Source organism: Chiloscyllium punctatum, chromosome 1 (assembly GCF_047496795.1).
Source record: "Chiloscyllium punctatum isolate Juve2018m chromosome 1, sChiPun1.3, whole genome shotgun sequence".
Classification (NCBI taxonomy): domain Eukaryota; kingdom Metazoa; phylum Chordata; class Chondrichthyes; order Orectolobiformes; family Hemiscylliidae; genus Chiloscyllium; species Chiloscyllium punctatum.
Genome location: NC_092739.1, coordinates 137,837,700 through 137,861,638, shown reverse-complemented (window position 1 = coordinate 137,861,638; position 23,939 = coordinate 137,837,700). Strand labels below are relative to the sequence as shown.

At 42.9% G+C, this 23,939-nt stretch overlaps 1 protein-coding gene across 7 annotated transcripts in view; it reads left to right on the top strand.

The window, feature by feature from the left end:
- The window catches only part of LOC140480423 (histone-lysine N-methyltransferase NSD2-like), a 154,789-nt gene that overhangs the window by 2,700 nt on the left and 128,150 nt on the right, over nucleotides 1-23,939 (top strand). For all 7 annotated transcript variants that reach the window (XM_072575286.1, XM_072575275.1, XM_072575317.1 and 4 more), the window contains exon 2: nucleotides 5,128-5,834. In XM_072575286.1, coding sequence (XP_072431387.1) covers nucleotides 5,157-5,834 — 678 coding nt within the window. In that variant the 5' untranslated portion in view covers nucleotides 5,128-5,156. The remainder of the gene's footprint in view (nucleotides 1-5,127; nucleotides 5,835-23,939) is intronic.

Sequence of the window (23,939 nt, the reverse complement as noted above, 5' to 3'; positions counted from 1 at the left end):
AGATGGAGTTTTAAGTTTTGGTTTTGAAGAGTCATACAGCACAGAAATGGCCTCTTAGGTCCAACCAGTACATGCCAACCATAATCCCAAATTAAAGTAGTCATGTCAGCCTCCACTTGGCCTATATCCTTCTATTCATGTATTTATCCCAATGTCTTTTCGACTTAACAACTACGACATCCACCACTTCCTCTGGAAATTCACTCCACACATGAAACACTCTGTGTATAAAAAAAAAAGCAAAGAGCCTCATGTCAGATATTGAGGGGGTGGGTGACAAGGGGGCTGAGAGATAAATGAGAGGTGGGGGGAAGGTAGCTCGGAATGTTTGAAAAGGTAGATGGAGGTGGAGGATGATGGTGATGCGGTCGAGCAGATAGGTGGGAAGAAAGAAGTATGACTGTTCAAGAGAACAGTGCCAAGTTGGAGGGATGGATTTGGGATAAATGGGGGGGAGGGGTGAAGAGGAAACTGGTGAAATCGACATTGATTACATATGATTGGAGGATTCCAAGGCGGGAGGTAAAGTGTTCTTCCTGCAGTCACCACGTGGCTAGGATTTGGCGGAGGCGATTGCCCAGAACTAGCATGTCCCTGGCAGAGTGGGAGGCCACAGGGTGGCGGGGTTGTTTATTACGTTTTTACCAGAGAAGTTCGTTTATACATTCCGCAATTTTGGAATTTGGCGTCCTGTCTCCCCAATGTAGAAGAAACCGTATCAAGAGCAATGGACACAGTAGATGACATGTTTGGGTGTGTAGGAAAATCTCGGGATGTGGAAAGATCTTTTGGGGCCTTGAATGGTGGTGAGTGGGGGTGGTGTGGACGCAGGTTTTACACCTCATGCAGTGGCAAGGGAAGGTGTCGGGAGTGGAGGGTAGGTTGGTGGGGGGACGTGGACTCAGAGTCACGGAGGGAATAGTCTCAGCGGAATGCTGACGGATGGAGAGGGAAATATATATCTGGTGGTGGGGTCTGACATTGGTGGAGGACGATGTGTTGTATCTGGAGATTGGTATGGTGGAATGTGCGGACCAGGGAGGTTCTATCCTTGTTGCCTTTGGAGGGTTGGGGTTCCAGGGCAGAGCTGCTGGAAGTGGAGGAGATGCGCTGGAGGACATTGTTGAACATGTGAGAGAGGAAATTGCGGTCCTTGAGGTAGGAGACTATCTAATAGGATGTTATGGAGTGGAATTGATCGTCCTGGGAGCAGATACGGGTGTAAGGGATAGATGGTGCAGTCCAAGTAGCTGTGGGAGTTGGGCACTTTGAAGTAGATGTCCTGTTGAGTCATTTGCCAGATATTGAGATGGAGTGGTCCAGAAAGGGGAGGGAGGTGTCCAAGCTGGTCCAGGTGAACTTAAGGTCAGAGTGGAAGGTGTTTCTGAAGTTGATGAACTGTTCAACCTCCTCTGGCACTGACACAGTCTTCGATGTAGCAGAGGAAAAGGAGGGGAATGGTGCCTGTGTGACTGCGGGAAATAGACTGTTCCATGTACGCGACAAAGCAGTAGGCACACCTGGGGCCCATGAGGGTGCCCATGGCTACTCCTTTGATAGGAATTGAGAAGATTCGAAAGTTGAGGGTGAGGATCAGTTCAGCCAATTGAATTAGTATGTAGGTGGAAGTGTAGTGTTTGGGTCAGCGGGAGAAACAGAAATGCAGGGTTTGGAGTCCTTTGTCGTGGTGAATGAAAATGTAAAGGTACAGGAAGACCATGGTGAAGATAAGGCATTGGGGACCAGCCACCTCAACTCTGCTTCCCACTCCACCAAAGACGTGCAAGTCCTGGACCACCTCCACAGCCAAATCCTAACCACCCAACGACTGCTGGAAGAACACCTCATCTTCTGCTTTGGAAGCCTCCAAACACATGGCATCAATGTCAATTTCACTAGTTTATTTGTCTCCCCTCTCCCTACCTTATCTCAGACACAAGTCTCCAATTTGGCACTGCCCTTTTGGAGTTGTTTTCCTTGGAACAGAGAAGTCGGAGGGGTGACTTGATTCAGGTATACAAAACTGTAAGGGGTGCAGATATAACAGACAAAAAGAGCCCATTTCCTTTGGCTGTGAGTTCTGAAACCAGTGTTAACAGATTCAAACCAAGTGGAAGAAGGATTAGAGGGGACATGAGGCAACCCATTTTATGCAGAGGGTCATGGGTGTCTGGAGTTCACTGCCAAGTTGGTAGTGGAGACAGAGACCCGAAACGCTTTCAAAAAGTACCTGGATCTGCAGCTTAAATGCTTTAATCTTCAGGGCAATGGGTTGTTTGCAGGAAGATGGGAGTAGGATGGGCATCTGAGTGACTCTGGGTTGGCATGGACAAGATGGGCCAAATGGCACCTTCCGTGCTATATCATTTCTTTTGTTCTATATGGTGATTTTTGAGGAAAGAACAAGAAAGACCGACAGGGCAGAGCCAGTGGCTGTTGGATTTTTTAAAAAGTGTATGATGAAGTGTCACATGAAAGGATGTTACACCAAGTTGAGTTCATGAGATAAGCTGTTGTTAACTTGGAGTTATGGACAGAGAAAAGTTTGCAATAAATGTGTCATTTTCACTAGCTAAGTCTAATAAGAGTATTTCTTAATGTCTTGAGAAGGGTCCATGTAACGGAAGAGGAGGTGCTGAACGTCTTAAAAATCATAACAGTGGATAAATCTGAAACCTGATCAGGTGTCTCCCAGGACATTATGGGTAGTTAGGAAAGAAATTGTGGGATGTCTAGCAGAGATTTTGTATCGTCTGTAGTTGCAGATGAGATGCTAGAAGACTTGAGGGTGGATGATATTGTGCCTTATTTTAGCAAAGACCATAAGGAGAAGCCTTGGAACTAAAGACCAGGAAGGCTGAGTGGTGGGTAAGAACAGGTAGGAACAAAGTACTGCAGTTGTTGGAATCTGTACTGAAAACAACAAATGCTGGAGATCACAGCAGGTCAGACAGCATCTGTGGAGAGCAAGCTCACACTTTGAGCCAAAATAATGCTTTATGTGAGCTAAACTGGAGTGTGGAGGGGACAGCATTTATGCTGTAGTTTTTGGGGCACAGGGGTGAGTGGTGGTACTGGGTGTAGGGTGCTGATAGAGAACAGATGTTGATAATTCAGGTTTAGTGATCAGAATGTGGGAATGGCAGAACAATAGTGTGTCTCTTGCCAGGCTTGAAAGGACAGACACTCCCACGAGGATAGGGGGACGGGAGAGAGGACATGATAACAAGTTAAAAGAAAGGGAAGAAATGGGAGCTGGTTCACGATTTAAAGGTGTTGAACTCAATATTAAGTCCAGAAGTCTGTAAAGTGCCAAGTCTGAAGATGAGATGTTGTTCCTCCAGTTTGAACTGTAATTCACTGGACCACTGCAGCATGCCAAGGATAGACCTTGGCATGTGAGCAGGAAGCTGTGTTAAAATGACTGGCGACAAGAAGGTCGGGTCCTGCTTACGCAGGACCCCAGCCTGTGTTTGGCTTCTCCAATGTAAATTAGGCCAGTTTGGGTGCAGCAAATCCGATACATAAGATTGGAGGTGGTACAGGTGAAATGTTGGTTCATCTGGAAAGACTGTTTAGGCCCTTGGATGGTGAGCAGAGAGGTGGTGAAGGGGCAGGTGTTGCACCTTCTGTGGTTACATGGGAAGGTGCCATGGAGAGGGTTGGGTAGTGTTTGTGGTTGTGGAATGGACTAGAGTGTACTGGAGGGAATGTTCCATGTGAAATGCAGATGGTGGAGTGAGGGGAATGTGTGTTTGGTGGTAGTGTCTTGTTGGAGTCATCTGAAATGGCAGAGAATGATCCTTTGAATGCAGTGGCTGGTTGGATGAATAGTAAGGGCAGGGGGAATCCGATTGCGGTGTTTTGAGTGATGGAAAGGGGCAAGAGTAGAAACATAGGTGATCAGTCGGATGCAGTTGAGGATTCCCTCAAGTCGAGACTTGAAATGTTAGCTTGTCTGACTCTCTGTGACCTCCAGCATTTGGTGTTTTCGGTACAGATTCCAGCATCTGCAATAATGTCCTCTTCCAGGTAAATTGGGCTAAGTTTAGTCGGGGAATCTTGGTTGGTGTAGACAAGTTGAACCAAATGGTCTATTTCTGTGCTGTATGACTGTCAGAGCAGTTGGGGACAACTGGCAGCAGCTTGGACTTCAGCAATTCCAATTTATTGTGATGCTTTTGGTAAGGGAACCAAGTGCTCCCTCTCAATGCTATGTAGGGAAGTAATCTCTGTGGAGCAAGAAGCTTGAGCATGATTTGGGAAAGCATGAAACTATTTACTTGTTTTGAAGCAACGAAAGGCAAAATATTTTTGAAATGTTAGATATAAATGATAGTACACAGAAGGATTTGGGGGCCCTTTGTGCATAAATTTTAAAAGTTAATTTGCAGATACTGCCGTGAATTAGTTGCCAAATAATGCCAAAGCTGTTATTCTAAGGTAATTAGAGAATAAGAACAAGGAAACCTTGCTATAGTTGTGGAGGGTATTTGATGAGACTAGTTTTGGTCATTCATACGAGAGGATATGATAGTCTTTGAGGGGGTGCAACCAAGTTTCTTTCATTCCTCTGCTGGAATGAGGGGAGTGTCCTTCAAGAGATTAAGCAGAATGAACCTATATTCTCATTCTTGCAAAAAACTAGAGAAGTAATCTCCTTTTGAAATTATAATAAGTATTTAGACAATTTGCCAGGCTAAGTAGAAAATTGTTCTGTCTGAACCGTTAAGAATTAGGGAACTTGCCAAGTAGGGAGTCAGCCATTTAATAATGAGAAGAAGAGTAATTGCTTCACAGGAAAGTTATGAATTGTAGGAATTATTTTACAAAACATTTGGCTGCCCAGTCAATTAATATGTTCAAGATTTAGAACAATTAAATTATTGGACGTTGACGAACTCAAGTGATGTGAGGATCTGTAAGAAAGTGGAATTCAAGTAGGTGGTCAGACATCTAATTATGTAGCAGAACAACCTGGAGGACCATATGACCTTGTCCGGTTCCTTTTCGGTGTTTTGCTGACATGACACTCAGGTATTTAACGTGAAGTTATTATTCTGCAATTTCCTTAATTGATGAAGTGCTTTTTTTTCTAATCAGATCTTTTTTTTTCCTGACCTAAAGCTCTTTGTGACTGCTAACATCTGAACAACATGGCTCAACCGTACGGACTTCCACAGAGTATGATGGCGAGTTCCCGACCACTGGCACACGAGTTACTTAATCCCATAACTATGAAACAAGTTCCTGAGATCCTTAGTATGACTAATAAGAAGAGTCAAAATGGTGAAGTGGCTTCTGAGCGTTCAATGCTGACTGACAAAGCTGTCACACCGTTATCAGCTGCTCTTCAGGATGGTGTGATACATAGATTAAATGGACATGATGCAGCATCTGCTTACAGATCATCAGACAAATTAAAGGATTTGACTTCTCTTGTACTAAATGGAGATTCAAGTGCACCAGATGTAATTCAAGAGACACCATCCCAGCATGCTGTGTCTCCAGTTGAATGCTCCACAGAAAACAGAGGGAACAAAACACCACCTCGAACAACACCAAAAAAGAGTGGCTCTCCAGAAATTAAATTGAGGATTACTAAAACTTATTTGAATGGAAAGCCACTATTTGAATCCTCACTGTGTGGAGATCTGCAGATTGGTGACCCTGAATCTGCAAAGCTGCAAGAAGAAAAGGAAGAAGACGAAGGAAAAAATAGAGAAAAGAGAAAAAGAAAGCGAAGTGTGAAGTATGATGCGCTACTTGAACAAAGTCTGGCTCAAGTCACGTTTGCGTCAAAGACGTCCATTTCTCCTGAAGAACATGTGAAGGTGAGTGTGTCTCGTCATTTTGTTGTGGACTGTTTTATAATCAACCTATTGTTAGTTATCTCTTTGATTTAAACTTATTAAAAGCTATCTCATCAGTCTCTTTGACTGTTTCATCTCCGAAGAGGGGAAATGTAGCACGTAGACTCATGGAGCACTAAAACAGACACTTCGGTCCAACCAGTCCATGCCAAACATAATCACAAGCTAAATTAAACTCTCCTGCCTGCTCCTTGTCCATATCCCTCGAAACCTTTCCTATTCATATATCTATCAAAATGTCTTTTAAACATTGTAATTGGACCCACATCCACCACTTCGTCAAGAAGTTCATTCCACACATAAACCAGCCTCTGAATAAAACATTTACCTCTGTCTTTTTAAAATTTCTCTCCTCTCACCTTAAAAATGTGCCCCCTCGTCTTGAAGCCCCCACCTTCACTAAAAGACAACTACCATCACTCTGCCTATGCTCAATTCATAGAATCCCTACAGTGTGGAAACAAGCCCTTAGGCCGAACAAGTCCACACCGACCCTTCAAAGAGTAACCCACAGAGACTCATTTCCCGATATTTCCCCCTGCCTAACACACCTAACACTATGGGCAATTTAGCATGGCCAGCTCACCTGATCTGCACATCTTTTGGACTGTGGGAGGAAACCATAGCACCCAGAGGAAACCCATGCAGACATGGGAAGGATGTGCAATCTACACACGGACAGTCATTCACAGCTGGAATCGAACCTGGTGCTGTGAGGCAGCGGTGCTGTGAGGCAGCAGTTCTAACTACTGGGCCACCGTGTCACCCCAATCTCTCATATACTTCTCTCATTATTTTATGAACGCCTATCAGGTCAACTCTCAACCTCCTACAGTCTAGTGAAAAAGTTCCCAGCCTATATATATAACTCAAACCTTCCATACCTAGCAATATCCTGGTAAATCTCTTCTGAACCCTCTCCAGCTTGATAAAATCCTAGGCCGCCGAACTGGACACAGTATTCCAGAAGAGTTCACAGCAATGTCCTGTACAACCTCGGGATAATGTCCCAACTGGGCTTTTTACCTGGAGCGTCTGAGGCTGAAGGGTGACATTATAAAGGTTTACAAAATTATGAGGGGGCATGGATAAGATAAGTAGACAAAGTCTTTTCCCTGGGGTCGGGGAGTCCAGTAGAAGAGGGCATAGGTTTAGGGTGAGAGGGGACAGATATAGGGGACTCGAGTAGTGTCTCCCATCCATCCTCCTCCTCTAACCAAAAAAAGGTTCTGTGCCCCAGATTGGTAAGGTAACAAGTTTATTTTTTAATCCTTATTTTTTCATCAGTCTCTTTGGGAATTTAGAATCATGGGAAGGGAGGTGAGGGCAGTTGAATATTCCTCCTGCAGAATATGGGAGGTAAGGGTCACCACTAGAGTCCCTGCTAACTACAACTGCGGGAAGAGCATCCAACTCCAGCTCCTCGAAAACCATGTTAGGCAACTGGAGCTAGAGCTGGATGAAATTCGGATCATTCGGGAGGTAGAGGGGGTTATTGAGAGGAGTTACAGGGAGGTAGTCACTCCTCAGGTACAAGAAAAAGGCAGATGGGTTACAGTCAGGGAATGAAAAGGGAACTGGCGGGCAGTGCAGGGATCCCCTGTGGCCATTCCCCTCAACAGTAAGTATACCGTTTTGGATCTTGTTCGGGGGGATGACTTACCAGGGGAAAGCAATGGGGCACAGGGCTCTGGCACAGAGTCTGTCCCTGCTGCTCAGAAGGGAAGGGGGAAAGAGGAGCAGAGAAGTAGTCAGGGGGACAGATAGGAGGTTCTGTGGGGACGAAAGAGACTCACGGTTGGTGTCTTGCCTCCCAGGTGCCAGGGCTCATGACGTCTGATCATGTTTTTGGGATCCTTAAGGGGGAGGGGGAGCAGCTGCAAGCCCTGGTCCACATAGGCACCAACGACATAGGTAGGAAGAGAGTTGGGGATTTAAGGCAGATATTCAGGGAGCTAGGATGGAAGCTTAGAGCTAGGACAAACAGAGTTGTTGTCTCTGGTTTGTTGCCCATGCTCATGAGATGAGGAATAGGAAGAGAGAGGAGTTGAACACGTGGCTACAGGATGGTGCAGGAGGGACAGTTTTGGATTCTGGGATAATTGGGGCTTTTTCTGGGGTAGGTGGGACCTCGACAAGCAGGATGGTCTTCATCTGAACCAGAGGAGTACCAATATCCTGGGGGGGGAAATTCACTAAGGCTATTGGGGTGGGTTTAAACTAATCCAGCAGGGGGATGGGAACTAAAATTGTAGTTCGAGTATAGAAAAGGTTGAGAGTAGGGAGGTCTAAAAATAAGTTTGAGGGACGCAAGATGGCACCGGCAAGCAAGAAGTTGGTTTGAAGTGTGTCTACTTCAACGCCAGGAGTATCCGGAATAAGGTGGATGAACTTGCAGCATGGGTTGGTACCTGTTGTGGCCATTTCGGAGACATGGATAGAGCAGGGACAGGAATCGTTGTTGCAGGTTCCAGGATTTAGATGTTTCAGTAAGAACAGAGAAGATGGTAAAAGAGGGGGAGGTGTGGCATTGTTGGTTAAGGACAGTATTGCAGTTGCAGAAAGGATGTTTGGGACTCGTCAACTGAGATAGTATGGGCTGAGGTTAGAAACAGGAAAGGAGAGGTCACCCTGTTGGGAGTTTTCTATGGGCCTCCAAATCCTTCCAGAGATCTAGAGGAAAGGATAGCAATGATGATTCTCGATAGGAGTGAGAGAGACAGGGTAGTAGTCATGGGGGACTTCAACTTTCCAAATATTGACTGGGAAAACCATAGTACGAGTCATATAGTTGGGTCAGTTTTTGTCCAGTGTGTGCAGGAGGGCTTCCTGACACAGTATGTAGACAGGCCAACAAGGGGCGAAGCCACATTAGATTTGGTACTGGGTAATGAGCCCGGCCAGGTGTTAGACTTGGAAGTAGGTGAGCACTTTGGTAATAGCGATCACAATTCCGTTATGTTTACTTTAGTGATAGAAAGGGATAGGTGTATACCTCTGCACAAGAGTTACAGCTGGGGGAAAGGCAATTAGGATGCGATTAGGCAAGATTTAGGAAGCATAGGATGGGGAAGGAAACTGCAGAGGATGGGCACATTAGAAATGTGGAGCTTATTCAAGGAAAAGCTTCTGTGTGTCCTAGATAGGTACGTACCTGTCAGGCAGGGAGGAAGCTGAAGAGTGCAGGAGCCATTGTTTACGAAGGAAGTGGAATCTCTGGTCAAGAGGAAGAAGGAGGCTTATGTTAGGATGAGATGTGAAGGCTCAGGGCTTGAGGGTTACAGGGTAGCCAGGAAAGACCTAAAGAGAGAGCTCAGAAGAGCCAGGAGGAGACATGAGAAGTTGTTGGCGGATAGAAGCAGGGTAAACCCGAAGGCTTTCTATTGGTATTTAAGGAATAAAAGAATGATGAGAGTAAGATTAGGGCTAATCAAGGATAGTAGTGGGAAGTTGTGTGTGGAGTCAGAGGAGATAGGGGAAGCACTAAATGAATAATTTTCAACAGTATTCACTCTGGAAAACGACACTGTTGTCGAGGAGAACACTGAGAAACAGGCTACTGGACTAGGTGGGATTGAGGTTCACAAGGAAGAGGTATGAGAAATCCTGCAGAGTGTGAAAATAGATAAGTCCCCTGGGCCGGACGGGATTTATCCGAGGATCCTATGGGAAGCCAGGGAGGAGATTGCCGAGCCTTTGACATCGATCTTTAAATCGTCATTGTCAACAGGAATAGTGCCAGAAGACTGGAGGATAGCAAATGTGGTTCCCCTGTTCAAGAAGGGGAGTAGAGACAACCCTAGTAATTATAGACCAGTAAGCCTTACTTCAGTTGTTGGTAAAGTGTTGGAAAAGGTTATAAGAGATAGGATTTATAATCATCTAGAAAAGAATAATATGATTAGGAATAGTCAGCATGGTTTTGTGAAGGGTAGGTCATGCCTCACAAACCTTATTGAGTTCTTTGAGAAGGTGACGAAACCGGTAGATGAGAGTAAACTGGTTGATATGGTGTGTATGGATTTCAGCAAGGCGTTCGATAAGGTTCCCCACAATAGGCTATTGTACAAAATGAAGAGGAATGGGATTGTGGGAGATATATAGCCATTTGGATCAGTAATTGGCTTGCTGAAAGAAGACAGAGGGTGGTGGTTGATGGGAAATGTTCATCCTGGAGTCCAGTTCCCAGTGGTGTACCGCAAGGTTCGGTGTTGGGTCCACTGCTGTTCGTCATTTTTATAAACGACCTGGAAGAGGGCGTAGAAGGGTGGGTTAGAAAATTTGCGGACGACACTAAGGTCGGTGGATGGTGACAAAGGATGTTGTAGGTTACAGAGAGACATAGATAAGCTGCAGAGCTGGGCTAAGAGGTGGCAAATGGAGTTAATGCGGACAAGTGTGAGGTGATTCACTTTGGTCAGAGTAACTGGAATGCAAAGTACTGGGCTGATGGTAAGATTCTTGATAGTGTAGATGAGCAGAGAGATCTCGGTGTCCAGGTACACAGATCCTTGAAAGTTTCCACCCAGGTTGACAGGCTTGTTAAGAAGGCATACAGTGTTTTAGCTTTTATTAATAGTGGGATCGAGTTCTGGAACCATGAGGTTGTGCTACAGCTGTACAAAACTCTGGTGCGGCCGCACTTGGAGTATTGTGTACAGTTCTGGTTACCACATTATAAGAAGGATGTGGAAGCTTTGGAAAGGTGCAGAGGAGATTTACTCGGATGTTGCCTGGTATGATGGGAAGATCTTACGAGGAAAGGCTGAGGGAGTTGAGGCTGTTTTCTTTGGTGAGAAGAAGGTTGAGAGGTGACTTAATAGAGACATATAAGATAATCAGAGGGTTAGATAGGGTGGACAGGGAGAGCCTTTTTCCAAGAATGGTGACGGCGAGCACAGCTTTAAATTGAGGGGTGATAAATATAGGACAGATGTCAGAGGTAGTTTCTTTACTCAGAGTAGTAAGGGTATGGAATGTTTTGCCTGCAACGGTAGTAGATCCGCCAACTTTAAGTGCATTTGAGTTGTCATTGGACAAGCATATGGACGGACATGGAATAGCATAGATTAGATGGGGTTCAGATTGGTATGACTGGTCGGCGCAACATCGAGGGCTGAAGGGCCTGTACTGCGCTGTAATGTTCTATGAAAGAGACCTACGGGGCAACTTTTTCACACAGTGTGGTGCATGTATGGAACGAGATGCCAGAGGAAGTGGTGGAGGCTGATACAATTGCAACATTTAAAAGGCATTTGGATGGGTATATGAATGGGGGAGGGGGTTTGGAGGGATATGGGCCGAGTGCTGGCACGTGGGACTAGATGGGGTTGGGGATATCTGGTCAGCGTGGACGGGTTGGACCGAAGGGTCTGTTTCCATGCTGTACATCTCTATGACTGAGCACTGAAGGCAAGTGTGCCAAGTGCCTTTTTAACCATCCTTCTATATGTGATGCAAGCTTCGAAGTATTATGTAATGGCACCCCTAGATCCCTCTGTTTTACAACACTACCCAAGGCCCTACCATTAATTATCAACTCCCTAGTCTAACTTTGTTGTATCAAAATGCAATGCCAAGCATTTATCCAGATTGAACGAACTGTACCGTTTTGCAGCCCATTGACCCATTTGATCAAGGTCCCTTTCTAATCTTAGAACATCAATTTTGGTGTCACCCACACATGTACTAACCATGCTTGTATATTCTCATCCAAATCATGAATATAAATGACACACACAAGAGGACCCAAAACTGATCTCTGGAGGACACCTCTGGTCAGAGGCCTCCGTTCCAGAAAGCAACCTTCCACTGTGACTTGCTGTCTCCTGCCATTAAGTCAATTATGTCTCCAAGAGACAAAGCTCAGCCTGAATCCCATGTAACTGAACTTGGCTAATTAGTCTACCACGTCAAAGGCTTCACTAAAATTCAAATAAGCCATGTCTGCTGCTGTGCCTTCATCAACCATTTTGGTAACTTGCGCCAAAAGTAAATCAAGTTTGTGAGACAATACTTTCTTCGCACAAGACCATGCTGACTATCCCTATTTGATTTTTGCCTCTCAATGTCCATAAATTCCATTTTTTATAATCATCTCCAACAATTTACCCACGACCGAAGTCAGACTCTTAGGCCTATTGTTTCCTGGTTTCTCCTTTCTTAACAAAGATACATTAGCCACCCTCCAGTCACCAGCCACCTCACCCGTAATTATAGATGATGCAAATATTTCTTCCAGAGGTCTTGTAATTTCCTCTCTTAATTCCCACAGCATTCTAGGATACATTAAGTCAGGTCTTAGAGATTTATTCATCGCTTATATTCTCTAAGAACTCACAAACTTCCTCTTCTGTAATGCTAACTGATTTTAAAACCAAGTTTATTCTATAGACTCCATTTCTTTTTCCACAGTAAAAACTGATGTGAAATATTCATTTAATATCTCTCCCATCTGCTTGGGTTCTACACCATGATTTTTCAGAGGCCCCACCCTCTCTCTGGTTACCCTCTTGCTCTTAACGTATTTGTCGAATCCCTTTGGATTATCCTTAACCTTACCTGCCAATGCTATCTCGTATTCCCTGTTTGCCTTCCTGATTTTTCTCTTAAGAATTCTCTTACTGTTCCTTTCCTGAGGTTTCACACACACCAACTTGTGCAAAAATTAAAATTTATTAAAGCTTGTACAAGCTAGGTGACTCCTTTGACTCTCTTTGCTGGTGTGCAAAGTTGAGTCAAAAAGGCCCTGAACAAAGAAAATGCATTGCCTTTATAACAGGTCACTTGGCCATGCTCACTGATACTCTGGCCGCTCCCCCCCCACAGTCACATGCCATTCAATCACTCCCTCACACTCACATGTTAAACCAGGTGCAATGGCAGGATGAGATCATCCTCTGAGATAATGTCAATGCCCTAATCCTGGGGAATCGTTATGCAGACGATTTTCTAACTCAGTGATTCCCTAAGACAATGTAGGTGTGATATACCTACCTTTTGGGGGATGGCTATGAAAGCATTTCTAAATGGAAGAGATTGAATGCTCGTTTAATTTGATAATAGTAGGGGGAGGAGTAGCAAATAACTGTTTGAATGGAGTGGGAGTCATCAGAATTCTTACATGAATGTCGTCCCCACCCACTTCCAGAATGTTCAGTCAGTGCAGTTTAGCTCTTTAATATTACGTTAATGCCCAGAGAGATACTCCAATTTAATCTTTTAATATTACACTACGGTCTTTATATTGATTAAGAGGTTCAATTGATATCTATGTTTAAAATAAGATTCTCTTTCAAACTTAACTAGAACCTCCATGCCTTTATTCATCCATTGTTCCTTAATCTTACCAGCCTTACCCTTGACTCTAGCAGGAACAAAATGCCTCCAAACTCTCGTCAACACACCCTTGATAGCCCTGTCATCAGACGTTGTTTTACCTGCCAATAACAGTGAATTCCAATCAAGTTTTGAAAATTCATGTCTCATAACATTAAAATTTGCCTTAGTCGAATTAAAAACTTGAACTTTTATGGAAGACTTATCTTTTTCCATAACCATTTTAAAACTAATTGAATTATGATTGCTCAACCTAAAGCATTCCCCGTTTACTTCAGTCACCTGCCCTGCCTTTATTGCTGAAAATAAAGTCTAATTTGATAAAGAAAATTTTCTTGAGCACATTTGAAAAATTCTTCAACATCCAAACTGTGATAGTCCCAGCCAATGTTTGGAAAATTAAAATCACCCACTATTACAATCTTATTATGATTACGTATATCTGAGCTCTCTCTATATATTTGTTTCTCAATTTCTCTCTTACTATTGGAGGAGCCTATAGTAGAATCTCATCAAAGTTATCTTTCCTTTTTTATTTGTAATTTCATTTTCACTCCATGATTTTTCAGATATATCTTCCTAAGTTAGAACAGTAATGTTTCCCTTAATCTAAAATGCCTGAATCAAAATCCTCCTGTTTCAGCTTCTGCTTATAAGCTGGGAGGAGGAAGACAGCACCGTGAAATGATTTTCCAAAGTGAGAGTGGGGGATGGAGCAATAAGCATCTTTGAAGGTTGTATAGCAGTGGGCTTGAATGTTCGCTTGTCTGGTGGGCCAGGAGAAGTGTTAGTGGTACTTTGCTATCACTCAAAGGATCCAGGCAGGGTCCAGTGCTTTTCGTCACTTAAATAAATTGTTTAGATGTGAACATAGGATGTATGGTTAGTAAGTTTGCAGATGACACCAAAATTCAAGGCGTAGTGGATAGCAAACAAGGTTCCCTCAGAGTACTATGGGATTTTGATGGAACAATGGGCCGAAGAGTGGCAGATTGAGTTTAATTTAGATAAATGTGAGGTGCTGCATTTTGGAAAGGCAAATCCGAGCCGGAATTATACACTTAATGGTAAGGTCCTGGGGATCAACAAAGAGACCTTGGAGTGCGAGTTCATAGTTCCTTGAAAGTGGAGTCACAGATAAATTGGATAGTGAAGGAGGTATTTGGTATGCTTTCCTTTATTGGTCAGAGTATTGAGTATAAGAGTTAGAAGGTCATGTTGCGGCTGACCAGGGCACTTTTGGAGTACTGTGTGCAATTCTGGTCTCCCTCCTATCGGAGAGATGTTGTAAAACTTGAAAGGGTCTAGAAAAGATTTGGAAGATGTTGCCAGGGTTGGAGGATTTGGGCTATAGGCTGAATAGGCTTAGGCTGTTTTCCCTAGAGTGTCGGAGGCGGAGGGGTGACCTTGTGAAGTGTATAAAATCATGAGGGACATGGATAGGATAAGTAGACAAGGTCTTACCCATGGGGGCTAGGGGAGTCCAGAATAGAGGGCGCAGGTTTAGGGTGAAGGGGAAAGGTTTAAAAGGGACTGAAGGAGCAACGTTTTCATGCAAAAGGTGGTGCATGTATGGAATGAGCTGCCAGAGGAAGTGATGGAGGCTGGTACAATTACAACATTTGAAAGGCATCTGGATGGGCATATGAATAGGAAGGGTTCAGAGGGATATTGGCGAAGTGCTGGCAAATGGAATGAGATTAATTCAGGATATCTATTGGGCATGGATGAGTTGGACGGAAGGGTCTATTTCCATGCTGTACGTCAGAGTTTATGAATAAACTCAGGATGGGTTAATAAAATCTCCAGCACAGTCACAAATAGGACAGTGTTTGGAAAGGCTAAGCAATCAAGCCTCAAGCTCATGAGACAAACAAATGACAATGAGAAGAGAGATGGTTGCTACAGGACTGAAACTTGGATCCTAATGCATGTGGTAGAAGGAATAAGGTAAATGAGCATGTGGTGCAGATCGAAATTGGCAGGTGAGACGTGGCTGCAAGGTTATCAGGATTGCGAGCTGAATATTCGAGGATATACAACCTATTGAAGAGATGTGCAGGTGGGTTGCACTTGCCTTATTACTAAGAAATGAAATTAAATCAACAGTAAGAAACGAAGTAGGGTCAGATAGTGTAGAGTCTGTATGGATAGAAGTGATGAACCGTAAAGTGAGAAAAAACCATAGTTGGAGTTATGTGCAGGTCTTTAAACTGTAGTCAGGAGCTGGGCGCAAGATACACCCCAGGAAATAGAAAAAACGTGTAGGAAAGGCAAAGTTACAGTGATCATGGGGAATTTCAACATACAGGTGGACTGGTAAAATCAGGTTAGTAGTAATCGCAAGAAAAATAATTTGTGGAATGTCTACGAGATGGCCTTTTGGAGCAGCTTATGATGGAGCCCACGGGGGAACAGGCAATACTGGAATCAGTGTTGTGCAATGAGGCGGACTTGATAAGGGAGCTTAAGCTGAGGCAGCAATCATAATATGATTAAATTTACTCTGCAGTTTGAGAGGGAGAAGATAAAATTAGAGGTAACAGTATTACAGCTGAAATAAAGGCAACGACATCGGCATGAGGGAGGAGCTGGGTAGAATTGACTGGGAGAGGAGCTTGGCAAGAAAGACAATGGTACAGCAATGGCAGGAGTTTCTGGCAGTCAGTTGGAAGAGACAGAAGAAACAGCCTCAATTCTATCCGCACAGTTATATACCATCCCTAGGAAAATAAAGTGTAGTATGGGGAGGATGAGGCAATCATAGCTGACTCGGGAAGTTAGGGATAGTATAAAAGAAAAAGCATAAGATGTGGCAAAGGGCAGTGGGAAACCAGAGAATTGGGAAACTTGGAAAGACCAACAGAGGGCAATTAAAGGAGAAATGAGGGAGAAGTTTCAGAAGATTAGAGTAAGCTAGCCTGTAGTATAAAGGAAGATTAGTTTCTTTAGATAATATACAGGGTAAAAGAGAAGCAAAAGTGGACATTGGGACACTAGAAAATGAAGCTGGAGAGATAGTGGGGAATAAGGAAATGGCTGCAAAACTGAGTAATTACTTTGCACCAGTCTTCATGGTAGAAGACATGAATGATTCCCAAAAATTCAAGAGTGAGGGGCAGAGCTGGATATGGTGGTCATCACCAAGGAGTAAGTGCTAGAAAACCTGAATGGCCTGAAGGTGGATAAATCGCCTGGACCAGATGGACTGCACTCAGAGTTCTCAGGGAGATAGCTAAAGAGATAATGGAGGTATTAGTGGTGATCTTTTGGGATTTGCTAGAGTCAGGGAGGGTCCCAGAGGACAAGAAAATCACTAACGTGACACCTCTGTTTAAAAGGGAGTAAGGCAAAAGTCAGAAAATTGCAGACCTGTTATCCTGACCTCAGTCATGGGTAAGATCCTGGAATCTATTGTGACAGATGATATTTCTATATGTGATCTATATGTACTTTAGTAAGGCATTCGACAAGGTTCCCCATGGGAGACTGGTGAGCAAGGTTAGATCTCATGGAATACAGAGAGAACTAACCATTTGGATACAGAACTGACTCAAAGGTAGAAGACAGAGTGTGGTGGTGGAGAGTTATTTTTCAGATTGGAGGCCTGTGACCAGTGGAGTGCCACAAGGATCGGTGCTGGGTCCAGTACTTTTCATTATTTAGACACATGATTTGGATGTGAGCATAAGACTTATAGTTACTAAGTTTGCTGATGACACAAAATTGAAGGTGTAGTGGACAGCGAAGAAGGTTACCTCAGATTACAACGAGATCTTGATCAGATGGGCTGAGTAGTGGCAGATAGAGTTGAATTTGGATAAATGCAAGGTGCTGCATTTTGGGAAAGCAACTCTTAGCAGGACGTATACACTTAATGGTAAGGTTCTAGGGAGTGTTGCTGAACAAAGAGACCTTGGAGTGCAGGTTCATAGCTCCTTGAAAGTGGAATCACAGGTACATAGGATAGTGAAGAGGGCGTTTGGTATGCTTTCCTTTATTGGTCAGAGCATTGAGTACAGGAGTTGGGAGGTCATGTTACAGCTGTACAGGACATTGGTTAGGCCAGTGTTGGAATATTGTGGGCAATTCTGGTCTCCTTTCTGTCGGAAAGATGTTGTGAAACTTGAAAGGGTTCAGAAAAGATTTACAAGGATATTGCCAGTGTTGGAGGATTTGAGCTACAGGGAGACATTGAATAGGCTGGGGCTGTTTTCCCTCGAGGCTGAGGGGTGACCTTATAGAGCTTTATAAAATCATGAGGGACATGGATAGGATAATTAGACAAAGTCTTTTCCCAGGAGTGGGAGAGTCGAGGGCACAGGTTTAAGGTGAGAGGGGAAAGATATAAAAGAGACCAAAGGGGCAACGTTTTCAGGCAGAGGTTGGTACATGTATGGAATGAGCTGCCAGAGTAAGTGGTGGAGGCTAGTACAATTGCAACATTTTAAAGGCATCTGGATGGGTATATATGAATAGGAAGAGTTTGGAGGGATATGGGCCAGGTGCTGGCAGGTGGGCTAGATTAGGTTGAGATATCTGGTCAGCATGGGCGAGTTGGAACATGTGGGGGTTGTATATCTCTATGACTGTAAGACTTGCAAGTGTGCGGTAAAATAGGGGCAACGTCAGCATGGTTTCATCAAGAGGAAGTGATACCTGAAAGTCTGCTGGAATTCTTTGTGGAGGTAATGAACAAGTTAGACCAAGGAGAGCCAATGGATGTTATCTACCTGGACTTGAAGAAAGCCTTTAATAAGATGCTGCACATGAGGCTACTGATGAAGATAAGGACTCATGGTGTTAGAGGCAAGGTGCTAACATGGATAGAAACCTTACTGTCTGGCAGAAAGCAGAGACTGGGGATAAAACAGACAACAGTCACCAATTGTGTTCTGCAATGCACTGTGTTGGAACCACAACTTTTCAGTTTGTACATTAATGATCCAGATGAAGGAACTGAGGGAATTCTGATGAAGTTTGCAGACAATACAAAGCTAGGTAGAGGGCAGCATTGAGGAGGTGGGGAGGCTGGAGAACAATTTGGACAGGTTAAGAGAGTCGGTTTAAAAAAGAAGTGGCAGATGGAGTACAACATGACAAAGTGTGAGGTAATGCTCTTTGGCATGAACTGTTTCCTAAATGAGGAAATTCAGAAGTCTGAAGTGCAAAGAGACTTGGGAGTTCTAGTCCAGGATTCTCTCAAGGCGGACTTGCAGATTGGGTTTGTCGTTAGGAAGGCAAATGCGATCATGGCATTTATTTTGAGAGGACTTGAATATAAAAGCCGGGATGTACTTATGAGACTCTATAACGCTCTGGTCAGACCACATTTGAAGTATTGAGCGAAGCTTTGGGCCCCATATCTCAGGAAGGATGGTCCCGGAGCATGCTCAGAGGAGGTTCACAAGAATGGTTCCAGGAATGAAAAGCATAACAAATGAGGAATGTTTGAGGACTCTGGATCCATACTCAATGGAGTTTAAAAGGATGAGGGGGGATCTAATTGAAACTTGGAAAATACTGAATGGTCTGGACAGAATTGATATTGGGCAGATGTTTTCATTGGTCGGACAGACTAGGATCCAAGGGCATAGCTGTAGAGTAAAGGGAAGACCTTTTGGAAAGAGATAAGGAGAAACTTCTTCGGCCAGAGTGGTGAATCCATGAAATTCACTGCCACAGAAGGCTGTGGAGTCCAGGTCATTGAGTATATTTAAGACTGAGAAAGATAAGTTCTTGATTGTCAAGGGAATCAAGGGTTACAGGGAGAAAGTGGGAGAATGGGTTTGAGAAACTTAGCAGCCATGATTGAATGGTGGAGCAGACTCAATGGGCTGAATGGCCTAATTTCTGTTGTATGCTGATGGTCCCAATCCTATGTTCTTAAACATGACCTGAGTTCATCAGTTTGAATTGTCAGACTTATTCCATTGAAATAAATACAGTTTAGTTCTTCAGAGTTGCTACATATTTCAGCTACTTAGAATTCCGCCACTTGCCTTCTTTATCAGTATGAAGTTTCCTTTTATACAATGAGCAATTCTCCCTGCTAAGATTTTGGTCTATTTGCAGTTTAGGTTAGATCCATCTTTTCTGATCAGATCTTTTCTGTCCCAAAAGACATTGCAATTGTTCAAAAACCTGTCTCCCTGAATAAAGCATCAGCTCTTAAGCCATTGATATACCTCTTTTAACCTTTTGTTCCTTGGCATTTGAAGTAAAGCAAAAATTACTAATTTGAAGATTTTGTTTTTTAATCGTCTCCCTGACCTCTTAAATTCACTCTGTACTGCATTAATTTTTTTTCCCCAAAAGTGTTACTCCTACCAAAGTGTACCATAATTTCTGGCTTCTCAATCTCAACTTTAACAGCATGCTTGAAATGTTTAGTAAAGTCCTCACCCCTAGTGTGAGGAACACAACAAATCTATTCTAAATTTATGCTCACCAGCACAGAATCGCCTGACTATGCCCCTGACAGGAGAGTCCCCTGCAAAAGTAATTCTATTAAATCTTGTCAAACATTGACTAACATAAGAATCGTTCCAAGTGTCCAGTAACCGACTGGCCCTTTCATTTTCCTCAGAGACATTGTCCCCTTCAACGATTTCAAAAAACAATATCTATTTTGACAGAGGAATAGTCACCGGAGACTTTGAGACTACTTTCTTACCTTTGCTGACAGTTACCCATCTTTCTGACTCATTCTGCTGGGTAATAACTTGTCTAAATCTACTAACCATCTCACTTTGTACCTTCTCTTTGGCCTTAATAATTTAAATCGAAAGGACATTTCAATAACACCGCATATTTAAAACAAATTCCCTTTCATTACCTGCAGAAAATAATGTTAAAATGGAAAAAAATTATAATTATATATCTCAAACATATAAAATTTGAATAAAATCAACCACTTAGCTGACTAACTGAATAAAAACAATTTTTATTCAATAAATTCCTTGAAGAGAAAAATCTTCTCCAATAGCATCTGAAGAATAATTAAGCATAAGTTCCACAATTTTCTTAATAAGCTTTGTTTAGATACAAGAAAGCTGGTCCCTGATTTAAGAGTACTTGTACTTGAAAATGCAAACTCATACGGGGTGTAATTTTAAAGATCCAACATACGAGCAATTCAGTATAAAGTCATAGAGATAACAGCATGGAAACAGGCCCTTTGGTCCAACTTGTCCATGCCAATCAGACATCCTAAATTAATCCTGTCCCATTTCCCAGCACTTGGCCCATATCCCTGTAAACCCTTCCTATTTATATACCTACCCAGATGCCTTTTAAACGTTGCAATTGTACTAGCCTCCACCAGTTCCTGTGGCAGCTCATTCTATAGATGCACCACCCTCCACATGAAAAAGTTGCACCTTCGGTCCCTTTTAAATCTTTTCCCCTCACCCGAAACCTATGCCCTCTAAATCTGGACTCCCCTACCCAAGGGAAAAGACCTTGTTTATTTGGTTCCTTTATATTGTCCTGCCTTGTGTTCTGACTGTGTACAAAGCAATTTGTGAACGGACTCCAGCATGAGTCCTGTTTGCAACCAAGGGACTGCCTGTCTGCTTATTTTCAGAATTTCTTTCCAATATTGAACTGAATATTTTGTGCACATTTCATAAATCTCCTTCATGGTGCATGGTAATCCATTGTATTGACATGACAACAGCTTACTTTGTTGCTATGTTGTTGTCATTTAAGCAGATATGCTGGTCCTGTCATTGCAGTAGTAATCCAGAGGTCTGGGGTATGGGTACAAAATCTATCATGTCAGGTGGTGAAATTCAAATTGAATTAATGAAACAATTCTGTAAATGGAAGATGGTCTGAATAATGCTCGTCTTGAAATCATGGTCAGTTGTTATATAAATAGCTAGTGGTTCCTTAGCATCCTTTTAAGGAGAGAAATTAACCATCCTTATCTAGTCCGACATGCATGTGACTCTCGACCTACAACATTGTGAATGACTCTTAATCGTCCTCTGAAATGGTCTATTAAGCTCCTCATTTCTAGGCTGATTAGGGATGGGAAGGAAATACTGTACTTGCCAACAATGCCAACATACTACAAAAGAACGAAAGGGGGAAAAGAATGAAATCCATTTTTAATCTCAGGTAGCTGCTTTTATCTTTCTAGGAGGTAAGTCTGTTTTATTTTCCTTGTCACTGGCAGCTTGAGAATTCCTTTGTCCTATCAGATGTCTGACACGACAATCTCTTTGTAGTCTGAGAGAACTCCATTACTGGAAAAAGGTGTAGTTCAAGCAATCTTTTCTGTCTTGCACTCACCAGGACAATTTGGAAGAACACCAATTCAAGGGAATCGTCAACTTTTATACTGCCGAAGGAGAATGTTAACTGTTTGGCCAGTGAACTGTGGTGTGACATTAAGCGAAAGTGAGAACTGCAGATGCTGGAAGTTAAAGTAGAGAGTGTGGTGCTGAAAAAGCACAGCAGGTCAGGCAACATCCAAGCAGCAGGAGAATCGACATTTAGGGCAAAAGCCCTTCATCAGGAAGGTGTGATATTGCTGTGAATAACATCTCTTTTTAATGTGAATTGCCAGTTTACTGCTTTGCTTTGTTTAAATTTTAAACCAAGCAGGTTGACTGTAATTGGTTGATTGGTAATGAAAAAGGGTTACACCTGAAACGTTGACTTCTTCACTTCCTGATGCTGCCTGGCCTCCTGTGTTCTTCCCACCAACTGATTGCTCACCTTAGATTCCAACACCTGCAGTTTTTTGTTCCTGTAATTGGTTAGGACACTGAACTGAGCAGTGAGCTAGCAAATGTCTGTCACCTGCATTGTTGAGTTGAAACAGTCGCAGTGACTGTTCAGGTTCTTTCTGTCTGTAAAGAACAAGGTGTTCTATAGTAATTTATGTAGCTTCTTGTCACAGTGCAAGCCTGTCTGACAATATGAAATTGGATGTCAGCGTGATTTTGCACGCTCAAGATTATCTAGCAAATGTCCAGCTGCAGGATCAGATCTAATATTAGATACTGTTGGAAGTTTTGCAATGCAGACTGATGGTATGTCTGGTGGTCAGTACCTTGCTTATTGCAAACAGCTGAAGATCATTCAGTGCAACCTGCTGGCCTTCATCATGGAAGGCCTATATATCTGGTATTGCACTCATACAGAAGTTTAGATGCCCTGACTCATTTAATTGATAGGCAGAAGGGACGTTTGGCTCGAGATGGCCAGCATCATCCTTTTTGTGGTGTACACCACTAATTGTTTGGCAATTAAATGGTCATAATATAAAACAGTGAAGTTCACCTGTTGCTCAAACTTTTGAAATGCCTTGCTTTATTCTTCAGTGACCATCTTAAATGAATGGCCCTATTTGCATGATGAACACAGATGATGTGATCAGGGTATTTTTCTATTCAAGTTGAGAAATTGTCCTGGGGTTCTCCTGCAACTGTCTTCTACAAATCTACCTTCAAGACTAAATATGTATGTTAGGATTCCTGCAGATACATGTGCTGTAAGACTTAACTTGTTATCAACCTCTCAGTAAGTCTAGAACTATTTGTTCACTGTACAAACTTTGCTGAAATGGGGAACACTGAATCATTTTGCAGTGGTGTTCTGCTAGGCTTAGTTGTTTCATTTCTTTGGTTCATTGCTGTGTGTGGTGTACATTTTAATGATTTAAACTGGAAGCGTGATTGGGAAATTTTCAGATGAGAAAAAAATTGCCTGGTGAATTAACAATGAAGAGAGTAGCTGTCAACTGCCAGACAGTACTAATCGTTCAATTGAGTGGGTAGAAAAGCTGTAAGTAGAGTTCATTATGGAGATGTGCAAGGTTATGTATTTGGAGAAGAGCAGCAAAGCAGTAGAGTACACATGTGAGGGTAATTAAAGGAATGAAGGGAGTACAACACCTTGGAGTGTAATTCCACAGGTTCTTGAAGGTGGCAGGGCAATAAAGAAGGATGATTGGCAAGTTATTGAAAACATGGGCAGGAATGTAATCCTGGATCTATTTCAGATACTGGTCAGATCACAGCTGGAGTGTTGTATAGTTTTGGTCACCATGTTACAGGAAGGGATGTAATTATTCTGGCGAAAGAAAATAGGAGATTGACGACAATGTTTCCAGGGCTTTAAAGTTGTACGAGAAAAGATTGTGTCGGCTAGAGCTATTTTTCTGAACGTAGAGAAGGCTGATGATCAACTTAAGGAATACAAAATAATCAGGCTTGGATAGAGATGATCAGGAAGGCCTGATTCCCTAATGGAGACGTCATTTATCAGAGTGTACAGAATCAACATAATTGGTAGGAAGTGTGAGGGAAAATAGTTTCACTTTGTTAATGGATGTCTTGAAATCACAACTCATTTTGATGATTGAGGTGGAAACCCCCAGTTAATTTAGACTGCACTTGAATTGCTGGAACTTGCAAGGCTCTGGACTGCAAGCTTGTAAGCAGGACTTGAGTTGGCAGCTAGTTTATTGAGCTACCGTGAGCACAATAGGCTAAATGTCCTCTTCCTCTGCTGTAAATTTTCTATGTTCTATGCTGGCAACCAGTTTTAGTATTATCTGTCGGGTTCAAAGTGTTGTTTACTCTAATGTATTGGTAGTGATTCGGGCTGTGTTTGAAGACAAAAAAAAAACGTGCGCTGTGCCTGTTTAACTCCGTGAAACAGGTGACAGCCATTGATTGGAAACAGCATTTCCCTGAGAAATCAGAATCG